The 21,207-nt window shown below is 37.4% G+C and overlaps 3 protein-coding genes, 1 long non-coding RNA gene and 2 other non-coding genes across 6 annotated transcripts; 2 read left to right on the top strand and 4 right to left on the bottom strand.

Moving 5' to 3' along the window:
* Positions 1 to 1,472: 1,472 nt before the first annotated feature.
* Positions 1,473 to 2,759, bottom strand: LOC116177144 (carboxypeptidase N subunit 2-like). Its single transcript, XM_031496024.1, has one exon. The coding sequence runs from the start codon at positions 2,736 to 2,738 to the stop codon at positions 1,686 to 1,688; it is 1,053 nt and encodes a 350-aa protein (XP_031351884.1). The 5' UTR covers positions 2,739 to 2,759; the 3' UTR covers positions 1,473 to 1,685.
* Positions 2,760 to 3,178: 419 nt separating this feature from the next.
* LOC116177469 lies at positions 3,179 to 5,719 on the top strand. Its single transcript, XM_031496454.1, has 6 exons — positions 3,179 to 3,263; positions 4,071 to 4,502; positions 4,555 to 4,754; positions 5,054 to 5,189; positions 5,267 to 5,369; positions 5,671 to 5,719. Exons 3-6 carry the CDS (start codon positions 4,596 to 4,598, stop codon positions 5,717 to 5,719), a joined length of 447 nt encoding a protein of 148 aa, XP_031352314.1. The 5' UTR covers positions 3,179 to 3,263; positions 4,071 to 4,502; positions 4,555 to 4,595.
* A 2,499-nt stretch (positions 5,720 to 8,218) lies between these two features.
* LOC116175318 lies at positions 8,219 to 9,336 on the top strand. The gene is made up of 2 exons (XR_004146278.1): positions 8,219 to 8,913; positions 8,962 to 9,336. It is a non-coding gene; the product is annotated as an uncharacterized LOC116175318 (long non-coding RNA).
* Positions 9,337 to 14,741: 5,405 nt separating this feature from the next.
* LOC116176242 (aminoacylase-1-like) lies at positions 14,742 to 19,133 on the bottom strand. The gene is made up of 6 exons (XM_031494725.1): positions 19,040 to 19,133; positions 18,827 to 18,996; positions 18,612 to 18,783; positions 18,418 to 18,564; positions 18,190 to 18,371; positions 14,742 to 14,821 (listed from the first exon to the last, which is right to left on the bottom strand). Exons 1-6 carry the CDS (start codon positions 19,131 to 19,133, stop codon positions 14,753 to 14,755), a joined length of 834 nt encoding a protein of 277 aa, XP_031350585.1. The 3' UTR covers positions 14,742 to 14,752.
* On the bottom strand, positions 15,518 to 15,589 carry Trnaa-ugc. The gene has a single exon. It is a non-coding gene; the product is annotated as a tRNA-Ala (tRNA).
* Trnaa-ugc lies at positions 16,157 to 16,228 on the bottom strand. The gene has a single exon. It is a non-coding gene; the product is annotated as a tRNA-Ala (tRNA).
* Positions 19,134 to 21,207: the final 2,074 nt, after the last annotated feature.

Below are 21,207 nucleotides of genomic sequence, written 5' to 3' on the forward strand. Positions count from 1 at the left end.
ACAAGGAAAGATGAATTATGTTCCCCTACCTCGATTCTTTACCTAATTTTGCAACTCTTTCCTTCCCATTTTTCTAGCGTTTCGTATTCTTTGCTACATTCCGAAAGGGAAATAGTTATTTATGTATCCAAGGGCATGCAACCCTTACAAAATTCGAAAGGAAAGTAGGTACAAGTTATCACCTTTTTCTTAAGGGGATGAAATCTATCCCGAAATTTAAAGAAAATGTCTGTAAACAGTGCAAAAAATGCACATTTAGCAATTATATTCTCTTTTACTCCCACTTAAGATCATAAATTCTACACTGTTTGCTAAAAAAACAGCTAAAGGGAAGGTAAATCCACGATTTAGGTTTTACTAAAATGGCTCCTTATTAACGAGCTCCTAGCGAGTTTATAATTTTGCGATGTCTGTCCGTCAGTCCGTCCGTTATCACGATAACTCATAAACGAATGGACCGATTACGATGAAATTTTTCAGGTGGATTCTTTATCAAATTTGTAGAGCGGAGTTCGTGAATTGGTAATGTAGCCCAAAAAATAAGGAAAGCCCTTTTGACATCTCCGTGAGTTATGATCCGAATTGCATCAAATTCGATATGCGTATAGCTTTAGCCATATAAAACGCAATTGCAAAAATTGGACCCAATCAATCAACATTCACAGTGCCCTTCGCATCACGATCATTTACAAACCGGATAGCAAACTTTCTTATTTATGAAGGTATTTAAATAAAATTCGATACATAGCCACTTGGAATAAAACCAAATTTAACGCCAGTTTCCAAATTTCGTTTTGCGCATGCGCAGTGCCAACTTTCTTATTTATGCAAGCAATTAAATGAAATTTCATGCATATCCACTTTAAATAAAAGCAAAACTAACATCAGGTTTAAAATTTGGTTTTGCACATGCTATAGCCATACCCAGGAGCTCGTTTTCTATATTTGTTTAGTTTATTAACTAATCTCATTGTGTTGCACTAGCACCTAAGAGAATAAAATCTCCGACACCAAACACAAGTTTAAATGAAGACAAAATAGAATCGGTGCTTTAATTTTACATTAAAAAGAGGCCTTGTACTTCCGCCTAGATGGTACATTCACTTTGAGCACTAGTGTAAATCGTATTCTTAAACCGTAATTAATCAATAAGAATCAATAATTCGAAGGGTTTCACACTGGCAAAAGCGAACTTTAGCTTAAAGTATGTTCTGGAGCTTTCAGTGCTTCAATCATATCTTTCAAGCTTTGAAATAGTATGTTACGTTATAAGGTTGTAAAATTACGTATTACAGGTGAGTAGAAAAATTTTAATTCTGCACATTACAACCGAAGTACCTACCATGTTTGGAAATGAAAATAGGACAAAACTCAAAATGACGTCTGTTGACAGTTTTTACATTTGTAGATGATTATCATTTCCAAACGTACATGATCGATTCCAATTTTTTTCATTACGCACGGGTGTGGGTAATGGGGACTAATATCATAGCTCTAAATTATATACGTTATTATGACCTTATCTTCAGGGGGATCGTAGGAAAAGCACTTATTGCAACGGCATTTTTCTTTTAAGCCCCACGGTTGCGTGTCATTATGCAATTGTGACGCGTTTCGTTGAATGCGACATGTTCCAACGAAAATTTTCATATTCAGCAATAAAAAACAGTATGGTAAGGATTTAATCAAAGTTTCTCCATTGAGTTACGATAAAGTGCACTTTTCCGATTTCCACGCGCACACGGAAGCCAGAAACCTTCTTCAAAATCGTCAAAATTCCGTTCTAGACACTGGAAGGAATTCTTCTTTGGAAAAACGCACACGACGCTTCCTCGTTTATGCTTCCTCAAGTGAATCTGAATATCAAACGCAATACTCCAATTCACTATTTTATCCAAGCACTCGCACTGCCAAGGATTCGCGTCCATCCCAAACACTTCCAAGTTGGGCCGCATCGTCTCCAACATCATGTCAGATATAAACGTTACATTATTATTATCAATAAAAACCTGGACTAATTTCGATGGGACGTGGAAGTTAATCTCAAAGCTTTTCATTCTGTTGCCACTCAAGTTTACCGTGTCAATATCTCTTAAACCCATAAATGCGTCTTTGTCAATGAACTCGATTTGGTTTCCTGCGACACGAAGATAGGTGATGCTTGGTAAATTGATGAATGCGCCCCTAGGAATTCTGCGTAGATAATTGTACGACAACTCCAAGACGGTAAGCGCCGGTGTTTTGTAAAACCAAGCTTGGTTAAAGTTTTCCAAGCGGTTGCCATCGAGATTGACGCGAGCCAGCAACGGAAGATTGGAAAAAGCGCCCCGCGACAGGTCGCTAATTTTATTATTCCTCAACAGCACGGAAGTTAACATCGGTAAATCTTTAAACACATTTTCAGTAAGCCAACTAATTTCGTTGTCAGCTAAGTAGACCTTGGAAAGTGTGGGAAGATTGAAAAACGCACCTTCTCTTACGATTTCGATGCTATTGTTGCTAAAGTCGATGAACGATAGGTTTAATAGGTTTTGCACTGCACCATCGTTTAAGTCTTGTATATTTTGATTTCTCGCCGATATTTTGAAAATAACATCCGTCAGCACGTCAGGTGAAATACAATCACTTATATTAAACGTACTTGCACGGTTTACTTCTAATAAGTTGCCATGGAAGGTAGGCGTAGGGCATTGAGCTGAAAATGTCAGCAGCAGTGTTGCTAAGAGTGTCTTAATCATGACGATGGGCTTCCACAGCTAACACAAATGATGGAAGTGTGTCAATGTTTAATAACCAATTCGTTTAGTGAATAGGTCAGAGGTGAGGTGAAAGGGTCTCAAATCTTGTGATAAGGAACGTATTTTTTTAGCGACTACCAAAGTATGTCGAAATATGACCTTCGGATATCTACGAAAATAATTTGGGATTTCAGAAAACCGGTATCCTTGTAATTTTAGTACCAAATTCCAAAGAATGGGTGGGTTGAGGTGAATCTTAACAGAAATACGAAAACCATTGTTTGATAGTAATTTCTTTACTTATATTTTTAGTTATTTTAAAGAAGCAAAAGAATGAGAAATTAATGATTTGTTTTTGAATTTACAGTGGTCGGTAATTAAAAAAATTATGCAGGATGATGAAGAGGAATTCGATTGCATTCCAAGCATTTGGATCATTTCGCCATCTGCAGTTTGCCAAAAATTGTACACACCCAGAAGATGACTGGTTGACTATAAAAATTACAATTGTCAAGGAACATTATGGTGAGTTCTACTAGAAAATAATGCTCATTCTATAAATAATATTCATGGATGTAGATATCTAGCTACTTTCCTTTTTATAACTGATTATGGCAGAGGTTTCGAATTTATATTTTAATTATCTTGATTTAAGTGCAATTATTTTTTACACTGATACTACTATACATCCTTAAAGTGTGTGATGTTTTTTTGTACTATGTTTAAATAATTTCATGCTCTTGCTAATTAAAGGGGTCAGTTCTGTTAGATTTTTAGCGCATTTTTGAAAAAAATACGCTATTATATTCGTTATGGCTGGCAGGCCGGCTGTCCGCGTGACATCTCAACAACTACAATAGCTAGAGAATTCAAATTTTCACTAAAAGCTTTCTGCTATAGTGTAGATGTGCAGGCACGAGTCTATTTTGAGTTAGATTACTTGTGAGTTCGATAATTGAAGAAAATAATTTCGATATGGGTTTCGGAGGTGCTATAATTTAACCGTTAGATAGCGCTACCAGTATAAAAACGCATTATTTACTTTGTGATTTATTTAATAAAGACGTATCCTCAATTGAAACTAAATCAAATTAATTATTTAACGCAGCCAAAATTACTCGTGAGATCGATAATTTTAAACTTCGCTACTAAAATACTGACCTGCATTACCAAAAATGCGCTTTAATCATGCATATGCTGATTTACAACTTGTTTTTATTATGGCCCGGCAGTTTGTCTTTGAATGAACGTGTACTAAACAATACCGAATTGATACCTTATAACCGCAAATTTATCACAAACTTTGTAAAATTAAGTTTGATTACATTTCAGCATCTTTTGAACGAGGTATGACGGACGTCATCAGATTTCAAAAAGGTGCACGATCGATCAGTGCTTCTGAAACGGAAGAAAGGGGTACTGGCCGTAGAGTTCTGCGCACGAAGAGGCGATCATCATCGTCAGCAGAGAGTGAGGGCACTGAGAGGTCAAATCCGCCCCCCACCAAAATAGCAAGAAATTCACCTAGGAAATCTCCTAGAAATCAAGGCTTTAAAAGAAACCTACTTATACAACCTACCTACCCTTCAGTGACACCTCATTCTTTGGCACCCTCCACCTCAACAGCACCCTCAACATCAATAAGGGCATTACCATCAGCACCATATAAAAGTGTGTGTGATATTTAAAAAAAATCACACTTTTGTGTATCGGATGAACCAGTGACTCTGGAAACATTGGCGCTTGGAGTTTGCCACTTATCGAGTAAGTCTTAAAAACGAATGAATACAATAAAAATTAATTTTTTTATTTTTAGAATCTGTACAACAGTTGAGTGGCAGGCTGAAAGAATTCCGTATGGAAATTGAAAGCAAAGTTTTAGAAAAGGACAAGACCCAGCAAAATTTGGAGGAAACAGAAGAGGGAGAATGTGTATTTCAATCACCACTAAAAAAGAAAGAAGATTTAAGAGTCTTTGAAGAGAAGCTCAAAGAAAAGGAATTTTTGGGAAATATTGTATGTATATATTACAATTAATGATCATTTTATTACTCCTTCAACATGTTCACTGTACAAAGTTTAGTGTTGAATATTTCTTATGTAACTTAATTGTGAACATGCTGGAACCACTAAATGTAGTTATTCGTGGAGTCTCAGAATGGATTTGCTCCACCTGAAAACTTTGATCGCCCTTCATTACAAAACTTGTGTTTGTTTTTCTTTCGCGGTTCTCAAGTTATCAGGGGATTGAATCATTATTGTGACATTTCATAAACACATTCAACAGAACTAACAACTAATGTTTTTTAAAACAGCTAAAAGTTTTGTCGCAAAACGACGTAATGGACAATTCTTTGGCGCAAAAATTTAGCTGGAAGGGTCAACAAAGAAAGGACCAAGTGGAGAGCAAAGAATGTTTTTCGAAGCTCCTCATGTGTGATCTCATATACAGTAAGTTTTTTTTTATTTTTTACAACGTACCATTGTTAAAAGTGACAATCAAGTGTTAATTGCCATTCCTTTTTCAGAGTGTGTAAAAGTTATTTGGCCAAAAGAAAACAATTTAAAGAAAAAAATAGAAGCCACGTTGTCCACCTTTCTTGCACAACAAGGATCCTTATATTTAAAAAGGTAATTATATTTAATTTAAATATTAAAATTCTTGTAGTACTTTATGTATTTTATAACTTCTTGGTTTAATGTGGTGAGAATTTCTTTTCATTCAACATACATATCAACAAAACTGTTGTACCCAAACTTTTAGAAGATTTACTTGAAAGTTTTCTCTCTTGTGTTGTAATTGTAAAAATTGGTAGATTGTAATTTTATGAGCAGTAAACCTAATCAAGATTCTTGCTAAGTGTAGAAAGTGAAACACAATAATAACCGAATATTTGATTTATAGAACTAAATAGTTTTCTCTTGTTGTTAGGTCAAGCATTACAATGGAGCCTAGCAAAGAAGACATTGAATTAGAATAAGGAGAATGCATGTATTATTTTTATTTTGTTGTTATATTTTATCAATTAGTATTAGTATTTTGTATGTATTTATTTCATATTTTTAAGCAATTAATACCTATATTTTTAATATTTTGTACATATTTTGTAAATATTTTAGATGTATTTTGTTTATATTTGATTATAAAATAATATTTACTTTTTTCTTATTTAATAAATGTTTTAAATATGTTTTGAATCTATTTAATATCTTTTTTATATGAGAAAAATATAATATTAATAGAACAAAAAGGATTACTCAGAATGTATTAAATATATACTTTATACATTTTTAACAATATATGCAATATCTATTAAATATATTATGTGTGCTACTTGGGCTACCGGCTACTCCGAATTAGGTTTTCCTGCAGTTTTCCTAATTCGTAGTAGTATAGAACCACTTAAGACCTTCTGCAGGGGCACCTCTAAAAAGCAATATGAGGGTCACTCTGTAATTGGGCGTAAGCCTGTTGAGTGCCTAGAACAAGAGCGACAATAAATACGCCACTGGCAATCCGCACTGAAAAGGCTCAACGGCTCAGATTATTCCCTTGAGTGTCATAAAACTTTATGAGACCTACCTTTGTGGCTAATTATGCCAGGTTGGAGCTAAAACGCTGAAAAAAAATCAAAAATGTATGGAAATCAGCTAGTTAGCGTTTGAATGGGCAGGCTGTTCCTACTCCTATCGGCTATGGGCCCCAGTGGTCGATCCTAAACATTCTAAATTTTTTTTCACAATCATGGAGCTTAGTAGAATCGGAAAAAAATGATCCAGTCGCGGATCGTGTCAAAAATCTCTAGTAAAATTACGTATGTATGTTAGCGGACACCCGGTATGGATGATGTCATGTTCTGCAGGACGGCCGAGTGTGGATCCTACGGGGAACGACGCACAGGCGGAGGACGGTGGCGGTAACAGCATAAGAGGCTGCGGAGGTCGGCACGGCACTGAACACAGTACACAGCACAGTGAGCAATCGAGTAACGGAGAAATGCGTTGTATTAAAGCGAATAAAAGTTGAGTCAGGAAACCTTGCGTTTTATTAAGGGTATTTCACCCCGAAACGTTAACATCAGAAGTGGGATGATCCTGTGCATCCTGTGGTTAATCAAAGTAAAAACAATATAAGACTTAGGTGAAAATGGCTGACAAAGAAAGTGATAATCGTGACGTTCCCGTAAAAGAACAGAGTAGGTTACAGGATTCGGAGAAGAAGTGTTACCGAGTCCAAAACGTGCAAGGGTGCAGTGGCAAGAGACATTAATAAATTTGTTAGCTACCCAGCAACAACAGCTTGACGAACTGACGCGAGTTCCGTCGGAATTGGTGGTGCGTTGCTTCAGAAAGAAAATGGTGGTGTTCAACCTGTGGCTTATTATAGTCGTAGAACTACTGATTACGAGTCTAGGTACCATTCCTATGACTTAGAAACATTGGCTATAGTGGAAGCAGTCGAACATTTTCGCGTGTACCTGTATACGGTGTCCATTTTACGGTGTATACAGACTGTAATTCGGTGCGAGCAACAGATTTACATCCACGCGTAGCGCGCTGGTGGATTAAGTTACAAGATTACGATTTTACGATCGAATACCTATCGACCCGGATGTAAAATGTCTCATGTGGACTATTTAAGCCGTAACCCTGTCGATAGTGAGTATAATGAGCGTGTTTTGAAAACCATAAACATCAATAAAATGTCAGACATAAAAACACTAAAGGAATTTCAAAACAATGACGCGTTTTGTCAAGAAATATTTAATAATCCGGATAGTAACCCAAACTTCAAAATAATAAACAATGTGGTTGTTACCAAAACAGCAGCTCCAAAGTGTTTTGTACCCGTAACCCGTCGCTGCTCGTTTATTGACAATGAAATTATACCACGATGAATCATCTCATATAGGGTGGGACAAATGCATCGCAAAAATGAGAGAAGATTTATTTTGGACAAAAATGGGACAATGTTTGAAAAAGTATATTAGGAATTGTAGCGCATGTGTCATGGGGAAATCACACACCGGTCGTCGCCAAGGATTATGGCAACAGGGTGAGAAGCCAGACGACATACTGGATACATGGCACATTGATCACGCAGGACCCTTAGTAAGATCTAATGGCTGCACACAGATTTTGGTGATAATTGATGGATTTTCGAAACTTTGTCAATTACAACCGATACCAAAGAAAACATCTGAGCATACAATTCGAGCATTATTACCTGTATTTGAAGAATTAGGAAGACCCAGACGGATCGTGGCCGATAGGGCAGCAGCCTTCACGTCAGTTATGTTTAAAAACTTTCTTGGCGAACAGGGTATTCAACTTCATCACATTGCAACGGGTGTGCCGCGCGGAAATGGACAAGTTGAGCGTGTCATGCGAACCGTTTTTAATTTGTTGCGGGCAACACTCACTGCGGATAAGGAAAGTACTTGGACGGTTGAGATACCTGCGATAGAGGATAATTTATAGACCCAGACAAGGCCGTCGCCGAAGCTCGAGTTCGAATGAAAAAGAGTGCATATAAGCGAGCCCAGCAATTTAACGTGACGCGCTATTGCACTAACTTATTCAATGTGGGAGACATCGTGGCCATTGAAGACTCTCAGCTGGCCGGTGGAGGAAAATTGAAGCCAAAATACAAGGGGCCGTATACCATCCGTAATGTATTGCCAAATGAGAGGTATGTGCTGCAAAAGAGAGGTCGCACCACAGTTGCTGCCCAGGAGCAGTTGAGACGTTGGCCTTCCAGGGACTAGAAAACAAAGCAAAGGTATTTGTAAAATTTCAATATGTTTTGTAAACAGTGTTGTATCTGAAAAATAGAATTTTACAAGCATTTGAATCTCGATTTGAATAGAGTATTTGGATAGCGGGAGTACCGTTATCTAAGAAGGAGAGAGTATCTCCTTGCAGCATTAAATTGTTAATACCTCCTTGCGTGTATCATGCGGGGAGAGGATACGGATAGTGGGAGTACCACTGTCTAAGAAGAAGAGAGTATCTTCTTGTAAAAGTGTATGAAAGGAGAGAGTATCTCCTTGCAAAATAAAAATGTGAAGTTGCGTGATATGAATGTGTGCATTAAACTAATGTTCAAGTGGGAGTACCACTAACACATTATTTACAAAATAATTGCGAGCTGAGCGTTTGTCGTTTGTTTAAGGTCAGCATGTCAATAAATTTAAATGTCTTTGAGACAGGTCAGTTTTAGCGATAAAAATGTTTGTATAAACGAAAAGCGACACCAGAATTTTTTCTGGCAACAAAATAACGCCGAAATGAGTTACGATCGTCCCTGTCGTCAGTTTTTGTTACAGTGCCTCGTTCGACCGAGGTCGGCCGAAATACAGGATGGCCGTGTTAGCGGACACCCGGTATGGATGATGTCATCCGGTATGGATGATGTCATGTTCTGCAGGACGGCCGAGTGTGGACCCTACGGGGAACGACGCACAGGCGGAGGACGGTGGCGGTAACAGCATAAGAGGCTGCGGAGGTCGGCACTGAACACAGTACACAGCACAGTGAGCAATCGAGTAACGGAGAAATGCGTTGTATTAAAGCGAATAAAAGTTGAGTCAGGAAACCTTGCGTTTTATTAAGGGTATTTCACCCCGGAACGTTAACATGTATACCTACAGTATAAGAAATTGTACTTGTTAAGGTTTGGAAACCTCTTCCTTCCCCTATCAATATCTATTAGGAGCCTATTCTCTATCGCATAACGATGTTGTTACATAGCGAATATCGTTCGGCAACGACTTTCTCTATTCTGTATGACATATAACATATGACAGTGATACGGCATATATCTGTCGTTCAAGATCAAATCGTTACCATTACGATATCGTTTGTTAACGACTATGTACAGAATAGACCCCTTAGTTGTGTGTGTGTGTGTTTTTTTATCCTCTGCAAAACTAAGCTCATTTCGTTTTTAGTTTGGTCTAAGGTTACGGAATCTGAATCTTCTTTGTTATGCCAAATAAAATAGTGAATCGCTGTCACATTTTATTATTACGATGTCAAAACAAGCTTTTCAAGAAAAGGTCACATTAAATGTTGGGGCATTCCCACGTATGTTAACATACAAAAGTTTTCCAGTTTATTAGCAAAATTAATCTTTGAGTGAACGTAAAATAACGACGCATCTTTGTATTTTCAGACACGCCTGAATTTTTTACGGCGAAAAGTTGCTCGTCTTACTAATTACCTACCAACATTTTTATTTGCTTTGTGAGAGTAAGTGAAAATATAAAAGTTTTCCGAATATACAGGTCACGACCTCTGTCTCAAGTGTTCACGAGCTTTAGGGAAAAGTCTAAAACTTTTCGTTTATCTACCCCTCTCAGACCTGGTAGGTAGAAACATTCGAATTACGCGGGTTTAATCCCAAGTAACAACGTATTTGAAAAGCATCGGAAACGTGTGTTACCAGCTAATATTAATACACATCACGTTGGTATCGATTAGTATGCCGGCCACGGGCGAAATTGAATCCCGAGTTTTGCGATAAATAAATAAGCACCGTGGAGCTCTTCCAAAAATTTCCTACTAATTCCTAACGTATGGCGGGTAAAAAAATATCTCGCTTTCAATTATAGATCAGCGCTGTAGTTAATTTCGATCGGATTTACACCGCGTTGCTAATGCATAATTCAAAAAGTTCGAACAAGAAGGAATATTAAATATTACCAACGAAACGGATGACGTAACCCGATATCTAATTAGGTTTTCGGTATGAACCTACACCTGGGGAAAGTTGCTTTTAACACGCAATACTCATTTTGAAATTTTAATTTTAAAACTTTGAGCGGGACTAATAAGTAAACTTTGTCGAGTTGTTTCTTCGTAATTTGTCAAAAACAATATTGTGATGACTTCTACTAATATTGATCTTTCATTGCAAATATCCGCGTTCATTATAATTTGAAAATCCAGTGGAAACTGAGCTTTCAGTTTTAAGGGATGAATTTGAGACTTCGCATTTTAATTCATCAGATGTGGATTTAGTACTTAAGGTAACCTTTCACCTTTCTTGTCTCAGTCAGATAACAGAACGAACACCACTGACGACATTCTTCCGTTGCTGACTTACTGTTTCCCCTTGCTACTCATATTGCATCTTCGCTTCCGTCTCCCTAGTTCTTACTATATGATTTATGGTGTCGGCGATGTCATACCAGCTTTGCTTCTCTTTTAGTACGAGGTTAATTATATTGTCCTTTGTAAATTCCTCTCCAATTCTGAGGTGTACCCATAATCTCTTATACCAGCTTTCACATTCCAGGACTGATTGGCCTCCCCAATCTCTCTCCCTGCACTCCTGCTTCGCTTGGTGACTATGGAGATACACGCTGTTTACCCCATTCCCGGTTAGAAACTCTACCGAATGATATATTCAATTCAGTCAACGCCCATTCTCCCTATTCTAAATTTAAACTTACAACAAATAATACGTCTACAAGCTTCAATATACATTATATACAGCTAATTACAAAATTTCATTCCTTCACGCTCAGGTCAAAAAGCATTATATGTAATTGCAAATATTTACATCCATTACAGTACCCCCTATTTGGGGGACTTTATATTAAAAAAAATAAGTATAACGTATTCCGAAAAAAGGTTTCAGCGTGAAATTTTGAATCTCCTTGAACTTTTAAGAATAAGATGTAATGATTGAAGTTAAAGCTCATAATTTCCACACAGTCCCCTATCGATCATCACTTCATCCATGGTGCTTAGTTTTCCTATGAACAACAGTTTTTAAATAAACTGATCTGATTACTAGAATTGTGTCGTTACCAAGCATGCCTTTTACACTTGGAAATGCCCCACAAGCTTCCATCAACTCATCCACGGGAGGCCTTGATTAAATTAACCTAATTTTCTTAATCAATAGACACCCCCTCCTTTGACAACATATAAACCGGGGTGTAAATCGTTTTATACAAAACATCCCCTTTTAAGTTCCGAAATTGTGTACTATTCCCATCGCCCCAAATTGCTGTTAATAAAATCAAGAAAAATGCGATATTTCTTTCGTACCCTTGCGATTTGCAATGAAAGTGAGACGTTATTGCATCAACCCTCTGTCCACACAACAAGACAAACAAGGTCAATAAATGTAGGCCGGCAACCTCAAGCGCGAGATGCGAGTGTATCAAATACGCCCTAATATACACTTACTCCGGCTTTATTGTGCGGCACATAAAGGGCGAGAACCATAAATTTGAGTTTGCCATAACAGGTGAATGACATCACGAGGAGTGTAGCACACAGTTAGTTTTACTTCCGTTTTGTATACCTTAAATTTATGAGATTCTTTTAGTGGCAGTTTTGTAAAAGGGTAACGAAATTGGTATATAAAGCCAGATTCGCAAATTTCTTTCCAAGTTCTCCCTGCAACCTTCCAAGCGGCGCATAAAGCTCGTAATTTGTCCGCGGAAGTTCCTTTAAAAGCTTGAATAAGAAATCAGTCTTCATATAAAGTATGCAACCACCGAATCCACCAAGGAGGTAAATTGATCAAACAAACACTAATAACAATGCACTTTGTTGAGGGTAAACGTGCCAGAAATTATTCTGAAAAACTTAGGTCCTGTGCATCTACCCCTAATCCGCAATCAATATCATACTCGCAGGCCCAAATAATTACGGAGATCCCCTCTATTGCGTTACCTTAAGTTGTTTAAATTTGTTTAACTTGCTTCGCGATTAAAATGTTTTCCAGGCATTATGTAGAGACTTGCGGCTTTAATAACTTCGATAAACTTATTTAATTAGCTTAATTAATATACAAAATTATATTTGCACCAGATGGTTTTCGAGCATGTATCGTAGACACAACAGTAAAAAGTCTTTTGTTGAGGATTCCACAAAAGTTTCTATTGTTTAATTATGCTTATTTCGAGATTATTAAATATATTTACTTAGTGATATTCATTAAAAGTAGACAGGGATTTGTGTGTATTGTTTTTCCGTATGTCTACTTTTAAATGACAAAAACTCTTCTGAAGGACGCCTAATTTTATGCAACTAAAATACAAACAAATGAATATCTGGCTGTCATTAATTGCTTTGGCTTCTGTATTATTATTTTCGTTCGTGTGAAATGTATTCAACTGAAGAAAAAGTTGATATAGTCAATTGGTATACCGTTTAAGGAGCGTAAGAGACGGATTTCTCTGTTGATCACTTTAAAATCGGTTTTGTTTAAATGCGAGGCACATGAGACAGTAGAGACATCGTAAAAAGCCGGTAGTTTTAACGGAAGATATAAAACTGAACATTTTAATTTTTGTGAAAGAGAATCCCATAAGAAACTTAAGGGAAATAACGACCGAATTTAATATCTCTTCATCATAACCTAAAAGCAAAATGCGTACGCATGCTATTTTAGTTAGGCGTCTTTCAGAAGCGTTTTTGCCATTTAAAAGTAGACATAGGAAATCGCTATCTCTACTTATAAAGGAATAACACTGAATATTGTTCCAGACGCGTCAACAATTGATCAACGAGTAGAAACAAGTAGTGTGCCGAAGCTTGGCATCTTTACAAATTCACTCTGTTCTTAAACCATGTGCGACATTAAAAGATGATAAGGGGCCAGATGGTGTTATTTCGATCCCTTGACACAAAGGGCGATCCCTTGCTCCTAGTTATTTGAATTCTACCAGTGGATCATGCAGTGCTGCGATTGCTGAGGTAATGGTGTAATGCGACAGCGATATTGGGAATCATTCCACGTTTTATTTTCTGATTTCACGTTTTCTGTTGATTGTTGCTTATTGTTCAAATAAATGTACCAGTTAATGAAGTGTAAGGGATCTACTGCCCTAAAAAGTTGATTTTTGTAAACATTTAAAGACCTTCAATGTATCTAAATTTTCCCGAAGCTCAATAACGCTTGTCTACCCAATGATATATTATTTACTGAACACGTGAACTTTGAAAACTCCTTAATTATACTTTAATCACTACGTTTGGCGGTTTGGGCCTAGACATTTAGAAAGTTGAAACTTTCCATAAAGTTTTAATCACCTCATAGTATTTTGTTGTTTATCGGTTGTTGCTATATGGAGCACGTAATGGAAACTTAATAAAGATATATTGTGCCGAAGTTTTTCATAAATAAGTAACTTAGCGTAGACGAACGGAAATTTTTATTTACTTGCACAGATTAGGATACTACTCTCACAATAAAAATGTGAAGATTCCAACAAGCTTGCGGAGCAGCGGTTTTCGACGACTATAACATAATCCCTTTTTATATCGCCATTACACGAATAACGCGCCTACTTTAATATCGTATGTGATGTAGGGAAATGTATAAAAATATTATACAGTGGCTTTTGTATTTTTGTATTCACTTCAAATAAAGCTTTTACCTTCCTATAAATTCCTTTTGTTATCGCATTTGACTTTTTGTGCTCGTGGATGTGTATTCCTTTCAATCTCTCTGGGAATACTAACGTATCGCATTCGTGGCTTGTTGACATATATAAAAAACTTTTCGGTCGTTAAAAGGAAAATTCCTGTTCGAGGGCTCAAAATGTAGTTTAATCGATATAGTCGCTATGGTTTAATAACATTTCAATGGATCGATGCGTTATGCGACAGTAGGCACATATGATTAAAGTTGCATTGAAAAGGGCATATCCAATTTTCCCCCCATGTGAAACACCAGCAAAAACGAAGCAAAAGGGAAATGTAGTAATAGTAAACCGAATGGGCGCCACTTAGTTTTTAATAAATTTCAAAAGAGTAGAGAGAGAATACTTACCGAAAGGGCAAACAAGGCAGACTAAGAGATCCCTGTTCTGGTCAATCGAGGGCTTAATCTGTAATATCTAAATCTGAAATGTCAACATTTAAATGTAAATCAATTGTTAGGAAAAAGGGGGATCAACTCGTAGTGAGGGTTAATATCCAAGCAGGCTTCCGCAGAAAACAATGGCGCTATAATTTTATTGTTTTATTATGTAAGCAACGTTATATCAAAGAGTCGTTGGAAAAAGTACCTTTGAACGGCCTTTTGAGCTCAGAAGGGTGCTTTTCTGCCTTATCTGTAACAGATAGAAATATGAACAAAAAACAAGAGGGATAGTGGATAGCGCGACACATAAATATTGTGATAGCGATCTCAAACGTCTGACACGGGTAAATAATTCAAATGACTACACTACGGACGACCACGGATTAACGATAATGTCATTAATTACTTACAAATAGAGCACAGCCACAGTACATCAAAAATAGAAAGAGAGCATTCCAAAGAAATATGGGGATAGCCAAAACAATAAGCTTTTATTCAGATCAAGTAAAAAGTAATGGCACGCCAGATCGTCTCTGGGCAAAAAAAATACAACTGTACGCAAGATCAAATTAAAGAAGAAGGGATAGTTAGAAGTATACCGCATGGCCCCTAGCGGCAAACTAAAGAAGTAAGGTAATAACATCTACTACAGAAATAATTTGCATCTTACCTGAAATACCTAGATAGCGTAAGAATATTGAATATATGCATAAGCAGATACAATGAATCTTCTTCTAATTCCAGAAAGAAAGTTTCAACGATTTTCGCTTAAACCTTCATTCACACTTTACAATAAATCAGGCAATAAATAAATACAGAATCAGGAGGAGGAGGAGGAGCATACGGCGGAGAAGTATATAGCAAGTTCTATTGAAAAATAAAAGAAAACTTAGTTCATTTATTTTGACGCTCACTTAGAGCAAATCGAAAAAAATATCAAAACTTGTGGAGATGCCGGGGATCGAACCCGGGGCCTTTCACATGCAAAGCGAACGCTCTACCACTGAGCTACATCCCCTGTGCCCTTAAACAAAATGGCGCCTGCTTCCATAGATCACACTATTTTGATTTTTTCATTTCTTTACCTTTCCCAGTGGGATACATGTGTAGGTTTCTAAGGAGTAGGACCTTCGAAAGCCTCCTGTTGCGCTGTTTGCAAAATTCCAAATCTGACTTGACAATGTCCATTTCCTGACAAAGATGTTTGGGTACAGTTTTGTAAAATCAAGAGAGATCCTAAAATATGTCACCTTCAAAAAGTGTTGAATTCTTTATCCTCTAGAAAATCGTTTGTAATAAATATAATGATGCATTACTTATGTAATACCGGTCGTAATTAGCATTCAAGTTGTTAACTTTCACCCATTGGCGATGTTTACGTTTCGATGAATGAAGTAGGTTACTCCAGTTTAAATAAACCACATTCCTATCACGTAACACCAATAATAATAAAATACGCGTTGACATTGATCGGACCACTATAATTGCGCACGATATCTAGAAGCAGTCTTGGGTGACATTATCTTATCTCAGGGTATTATAGTTGCCAACCTACTGAACCGACTTTAAATTAATTCAAAAAATTTGGAGATGCCGGGGATCGAACCCGGGGCCTTTCACATGCAAAGCGAACGCTCTACCACTGAGCTACATCCCCTTGCAACATCCAGTTGTGAACTATATCGACGCCAGTTATTTGATACGCTGACAGAGTTCCACCAGTTTATTAACTTCTATGTTTGCTGGTGGACAAGGCAGGTACGCGAATCCGAGCACAAGCCCCCTCTCGCTCCCATACTTTTCCACTCTCAGCACCATTACTGCCACCAGAGCAATAGAATTGCCATGGTGGTAGTAACTTAACGCTATTCCTAGCTAAGATGCGCTCATATTAGTCCCAGATCTCGTGTTAACCCTTCGTAGGTCCGAGGTTCTTTTACCAGGGCTACCTCAATCCAATGTATGCTCATGTATTAACAGAGGGTGGTAGATGCCACCCTACTGTGATGCAGATTAGTTCTGTGCTACTTTTACCATTAATAAAATAGTGCGGTGGTTGCCAAAGTTGGTTGTGGTTTTCTTAAAGGCCCCGCAACTGTTTTGTTTTGGTGGGGCCAAGTTAACGGACCCAGTTTCTGACCAATAGAATAATTTTAAAGACATCTAAGAGTTCTCCATAACTGTAACGTCCTGCTGCAGGCTCGCCAGGCTACTAAAAGGCGTCCTTGTGGAGAAAACCTCATTTGAGAGGAGTTTTTAAAACCCTTAAGCACCAATAAAGCATCAATAGTTTATGAAGATCTTCTCCATAACCCCTACAATTAACAGTCTGGGCAAAAAAGATTTTGATGTGATACTTACATTTTTAGTTTTTTTTAGTCCATAACCTTTGATTGAGGAGTCTAATCGAAAAAGTACGATTTGATTTGGATTCTACGCACCAAAATTAATAAGAAAAAGTGTTTTCCCGAGAAATTTTGGTGTAGTCGATTGTTGGTAAAAAAGGAAGGTTATTACTGCCTTTTTTTGAGGCCCCAAAGAAAAATTGTCTCAGATCGACCGGAAAAAAACATTTTCTTATAGAATATGGCCTGTAGATTCCATAATTTCAAACAGTTCCAAGATTGGGCTACTAGATCAAAAGTTACAGCCCTTTGAATTTTTTTTCGAAATTGGTTTTTAGTCCATAACTTCTGATTGCGAAGTCTAATCGAAAAAATACGAATCGTTTTGGATTCTACGCACCAAAATTAATAAGAAAAAGTGTTTTCCCGAGAAATTTTGGTAGTAGTCGATTGTTGGTAAAAAAGGAAGGTTATTACTGCCTTTTTTTGAGGCCCCAAAGAAAAATTGTCTCAGATCGACCGGAAAAAAACATTTTCTTATAGAATATGGCCTGTAGATTCTATAATTTCAAACAGTTCCAAGATTGGGCTACTAGATCAAAAGTTACAGCCTTTTGAATTTTTTTTTCGAAATTGGTTTTTAGTCCATAACTTCTGATTGCGAAGTCTAATCGAAAAAGTACGAATCGTTTTGGATTCTACGCACCAGAAATTACGAGGAAAAAACATTTTCTTATAGAATATGGCCTGTAGATTCTATAATTTCAAACAGTTCCAAGATTGGGCTACTAGATCAAAAGTTACAGCCTTTTGAATTTTTTTTTCGAAATTGGTTTTTAGTCCATAACTTCTGATTGCGAAGTCTAATCGAAAAAGTACGAATCGTTTTGGATTCTACGCACCAAAATTAATAAGAAAAAGTGTTTTCCCGAGAAATTTTGGTGTAGTCGATTGTTGGTAAAAAAGGAAGGTTATTACTGCCTTTTTTTGAGGTCCCAAAGAAAAATTTTCTCAGATCGACCGGAAAAAAAACATTTTCTTATAGAATATGGCCTGTAGATTCCATAATTTCAAACAGTTCCAAGATTGGGCTACTAAATCAAAAGTTACAGCCAGGAGTACAACTGACAAGGATGGATTCATGAAATTTTACTTGATAATCTTTGGTGGAAGCGGAGGAGTTTCTTTGAATACTAAAATGACATTGAACTTTATCCCTTTGCCCCCTCGAAAGGCCTATGAGGAGAAAGTCCAACCTCTGGGGTGAGTGTACCTCTATAATTGATAAATTAATCGATGTAATACGGTCAGTACGTTTGTCTTGAGCTTCCGTAACCTTTTGTTCGGCACGAAAATCGTAGACATTATTTAAAACAGTCCGTACTTTTTCACCGGGTGTATTTTCCAGTAAAAGAGAACCATGGCCGGACTGACCCGGGCAGTGAATGCGAAAACCTGGAAAATGAAATGCATCGTTCGCATTTACAAATGCGAAACTTACTCCATCTCTTTTTCTCCCCATAGAAAACAATTAGCGTCTTATTTTCACCACCAATAGCTTCGTCCAAAGCACAGCCGGTATTTAAATTTTTGAAGTTTTGAGTTTTGACGTACTGTTCCGCCCCGTTGACTCCACCGAGTTCCTCATCTACGGCAGATTGTGTCAGCTAGCCGTGGACAAAGAAGTGCGCCCACCTGGCATAAAGGTAACATGAACAGTCCTTCGGGGTTCAACTCCGTCCAATTTCAGTCTCCTGATCGCCTCCAAGTACTGTATCCCGGTACACTTGCAATCTTGAGCGCCTCGCGCGTAGATATTCCCTTCGCTGTCAATTTCCGCACCAAACGGCTTATGCGCCCACTGTTCCTAAATTGAAACGTTACACGTTGCGTGTCAGTCAAAATCTCACCTCAAAAACCGGCACGACGTCCATGTGACTGTTAAGTACGATCGATGGAAGATCGCTCTCCTTGCCCATCCACGTCAGGACCACCATTGGATTTTTGGGCACGTCTCGAAAGACCGACACCTTCAAACCGATCTCCTTCGCTTGCTTCTCCAAAAATGTAACGCACGGCTCTGCTCAACGGTTATCAGGGGCCAAAGCAAATCTCCAACTTACCATAGTCAATGTCGAGATGGACGGACGGTATCCGCAGGTACTCTCGAAAGTTCTCCACGGCAATGGCGTCTAATTTCTTTGAAGATGTCGTCATTTTTTTCTTCGAAGCAATGACCATTATCTGGTTTGCGTTTTTAATTTATGCGCGATGCTTGTTATCGCCTAGACAAGGTTGTAGACGTGGTCTGCGGTTAGTTGAAGTAAACCAAATGCAACTGACAAAATGATAATTTCGATAACAGCGATGGACAAATATGAGAATAGAATTTTAGCTCTACTTTGAATATCCAGCTTCTAGTAGACAGATATTGGGGGTTATATATTTGTTAGGACAAAATCTACCAGAATTCGTCTTTCTGAGATCGAGATGCAACCGATTTTGAGGGTGTATGCTGCTTATAAGGTACATATGTCTGATTTTGACAGTGTCTAAGATGAAATTGCGTAGTGAAGTTAAAAAATTTAAAATTTCTAAGAGTAGAACAATATTAGACATTGTAAATCATAGAAATTCTATAGGGCGTCTAAATTTAGAGGGCCGATTCCCCAATAAATGATTTGATTAGTAGAATGGTATTCGTAAGCCGTGGTGGAATTTATGCCCGTCTTGTCTGCGTCGTTTGATTTTTGTAGAGCATCGTTTTATTAATAATTTAAGAAATCTGGGCGACTAGACGTCGGGAAAGATCATATTCAGTCCTCTTTATTAGGGTTACAACTTCTAATTCGACAACGTGGAAACATCTAGCATATTAGAAAAAAATGGGATTTGATCAATAGAGTAATAACTCTAGCTCTTGTTTGATTCATAGGGAGTAATTAATAATTAAAGATGACCGTTGAAATTAACAATTCGCCCTTTTGATTATTTTTTTTGGATCGTCGAGTTTCAGCGTAGACACTCCTAAGTGAACTAATCGTACGCTTTTTGAAAATTCACATAGGTAAAAAAAATTATCGAAACGCTCGTAAGGAGTAGTAGGGCTAAAGGTAAAAACCGTTACCAATTTTCCAAAAGACTCAAAAGGTATGGAAATTTGTTTGAAAACTCTTAATCTTAGTCTTTAAACGCCTTCAAGGGTCCGAAGTTTTTAAGGTGATTGTTGGAAACCTTAGATACGGCTAAATGTTCTTAAATTTATGGATAAAAAAGAGCAGAAAGTTAAATTCGTACATTGGAGAAAGAAACAAATAGGTTTAAACCTTTAGGCAGTGAGAGCAGTAAGATTGAAAAACCGAATCTCTATACTATTGTGTGGGTGGATTCTTGACTTAGGAAAGGACAACAATTCGAAATTTAGGACGGGGAAATGTAAATTGTAAGATATCGAGCGAAAGAGAACAAGACAATTGAAAAATGTTAATTCATCTCAGAATTCTGTACGAAATGAGAATAAACACGAAATTAAGATGCAAATTTAAAGTCGAAGACGAATCCTGTCCTACGCGTCGAAATTTAATTTGTAGAGAATTAGAATTAAGAACGAATTAAAACGAGAAAAGCAATTTTTTTGCCGGAGATTAATAAGCCAGGGGCGCGCCCCAAATACTAATTAAATGCGAGAGGGAAGTGCGTAAGTCACGGGGCCATTCTCCTCGTTATCGGACGAAATCTACATACAATTAGGCGTAAACAAAAGGAACTTTGTGTAGCGATATGTTCCTTTCGAAATGGGTACGTGCCAACGAAAGGACCGCACGACAATATAACAAACTTCCTTAAGATATCTTTAGTTCCGGGTTTTCCGGTCCCGACGCAAATCCGTAGCGTGATAGCATCAACCGCTGCACTGAAGAGGCGTCGTTGATGTCATCACATTCTAGTTAGTCCCTGCGTTGATAGGACTAACCAAACGTCGTTAGACTTCATATCGTTTTAACCAAACGGACTCTAATGCCCTGCGCCGAACCCGATAAGGACAAATATCGATTGTTATAATACTTATCTAGCAACTAACGTCTTTCGGATATGATTAACTTTTCATTTTATCAGCCTTTGCCTCCAACAAAGTCGTTGCTTACAATTTATTTTCTTTACGTCGAAAACTTTCGCGCTAATCTTTATTTTAAGGCACGAAAGGGAGCAGGTGTTAATCTTTACTTTATAGAACTTCCATTTTATAGCGTCATTTTTACACAATTCCTCCCAGCGTATATTTTAATTTTCT

This window comes from Photinus pyralis, unplaced genomic scaffold (genome assembly GCF_008802855.1).
Source record: "Photinus pyralis isolate 1611_PpyrPB1 unplaced genomic scaffold, Ppyr1.3 Ppyr1.4_LG7, whole genome shotgun sequence".
NCBI classification, from domain to species: Eukaryota; Metazoa; Arthropoda; class Insecta; order Coleoptera; family Lampyridae; genus Photinus; species Photinus pyralis.

What these genes read in the sequence shown, in the direction of transcription:
- LOC116177144 (XM_031496024.1), bottom strand. Translation starts at nt 2,738, where the DNA reads ATGATTAAGACACTCTTAGCAACACTGCTGCTGACATTTTCAGCTCAA.
- LOC116177469 (XM_031496454.1), top strand. Translation starts at nt 4,596, where the DNA reads ATGGAAATTGAAAGCAAAGTTTTAGAAAAGGACAAGACCCAGCAAAAT. An exon ending in AGGAATTTTTGGGAAATATT is followed by an intron (nt 4,755 to 5,053) that starts GTATGTATATAT and finishes TTTTTAAAACAG; the next exon opens with CTAAAAGTTTTGTCGCAAAA. An exon ending in CATGTGTGATCTCATATACA is followed by an intron (nt 5,190 to 5,266) that starts GTAAGTTTTTTT and finishes TTCCTTTTTCAG; the next exon opens with AGTGTGTAAAAGTTATTTGG.
- LOC116176242 (XM_031494725.1), bottom strand. Translation starts at nt 19,133, where the DNA reads ATGACGACATCTTCAAAGAAATTAGACGCCATTGCCGTGGAGAACTTT. An exon ending in CCATCTCGACATTGACTATG is followed by an intron (nt 18,997 to 19,039) that starts GTAAGTTGGAGA and finishes ACCGTTGAGCAG; the next exon opens with AGCCGTGCGTTACATTTTTG. An exon ending in TGGGGAGAAAAAGAGATGGA is followed by an intron (nt 18,372 to 18,417) that starts GTAAGTTTCGCA and finishes TTCATTTTCCAG; the next exon opens with GTTTTCGCATTCACTGCCCG.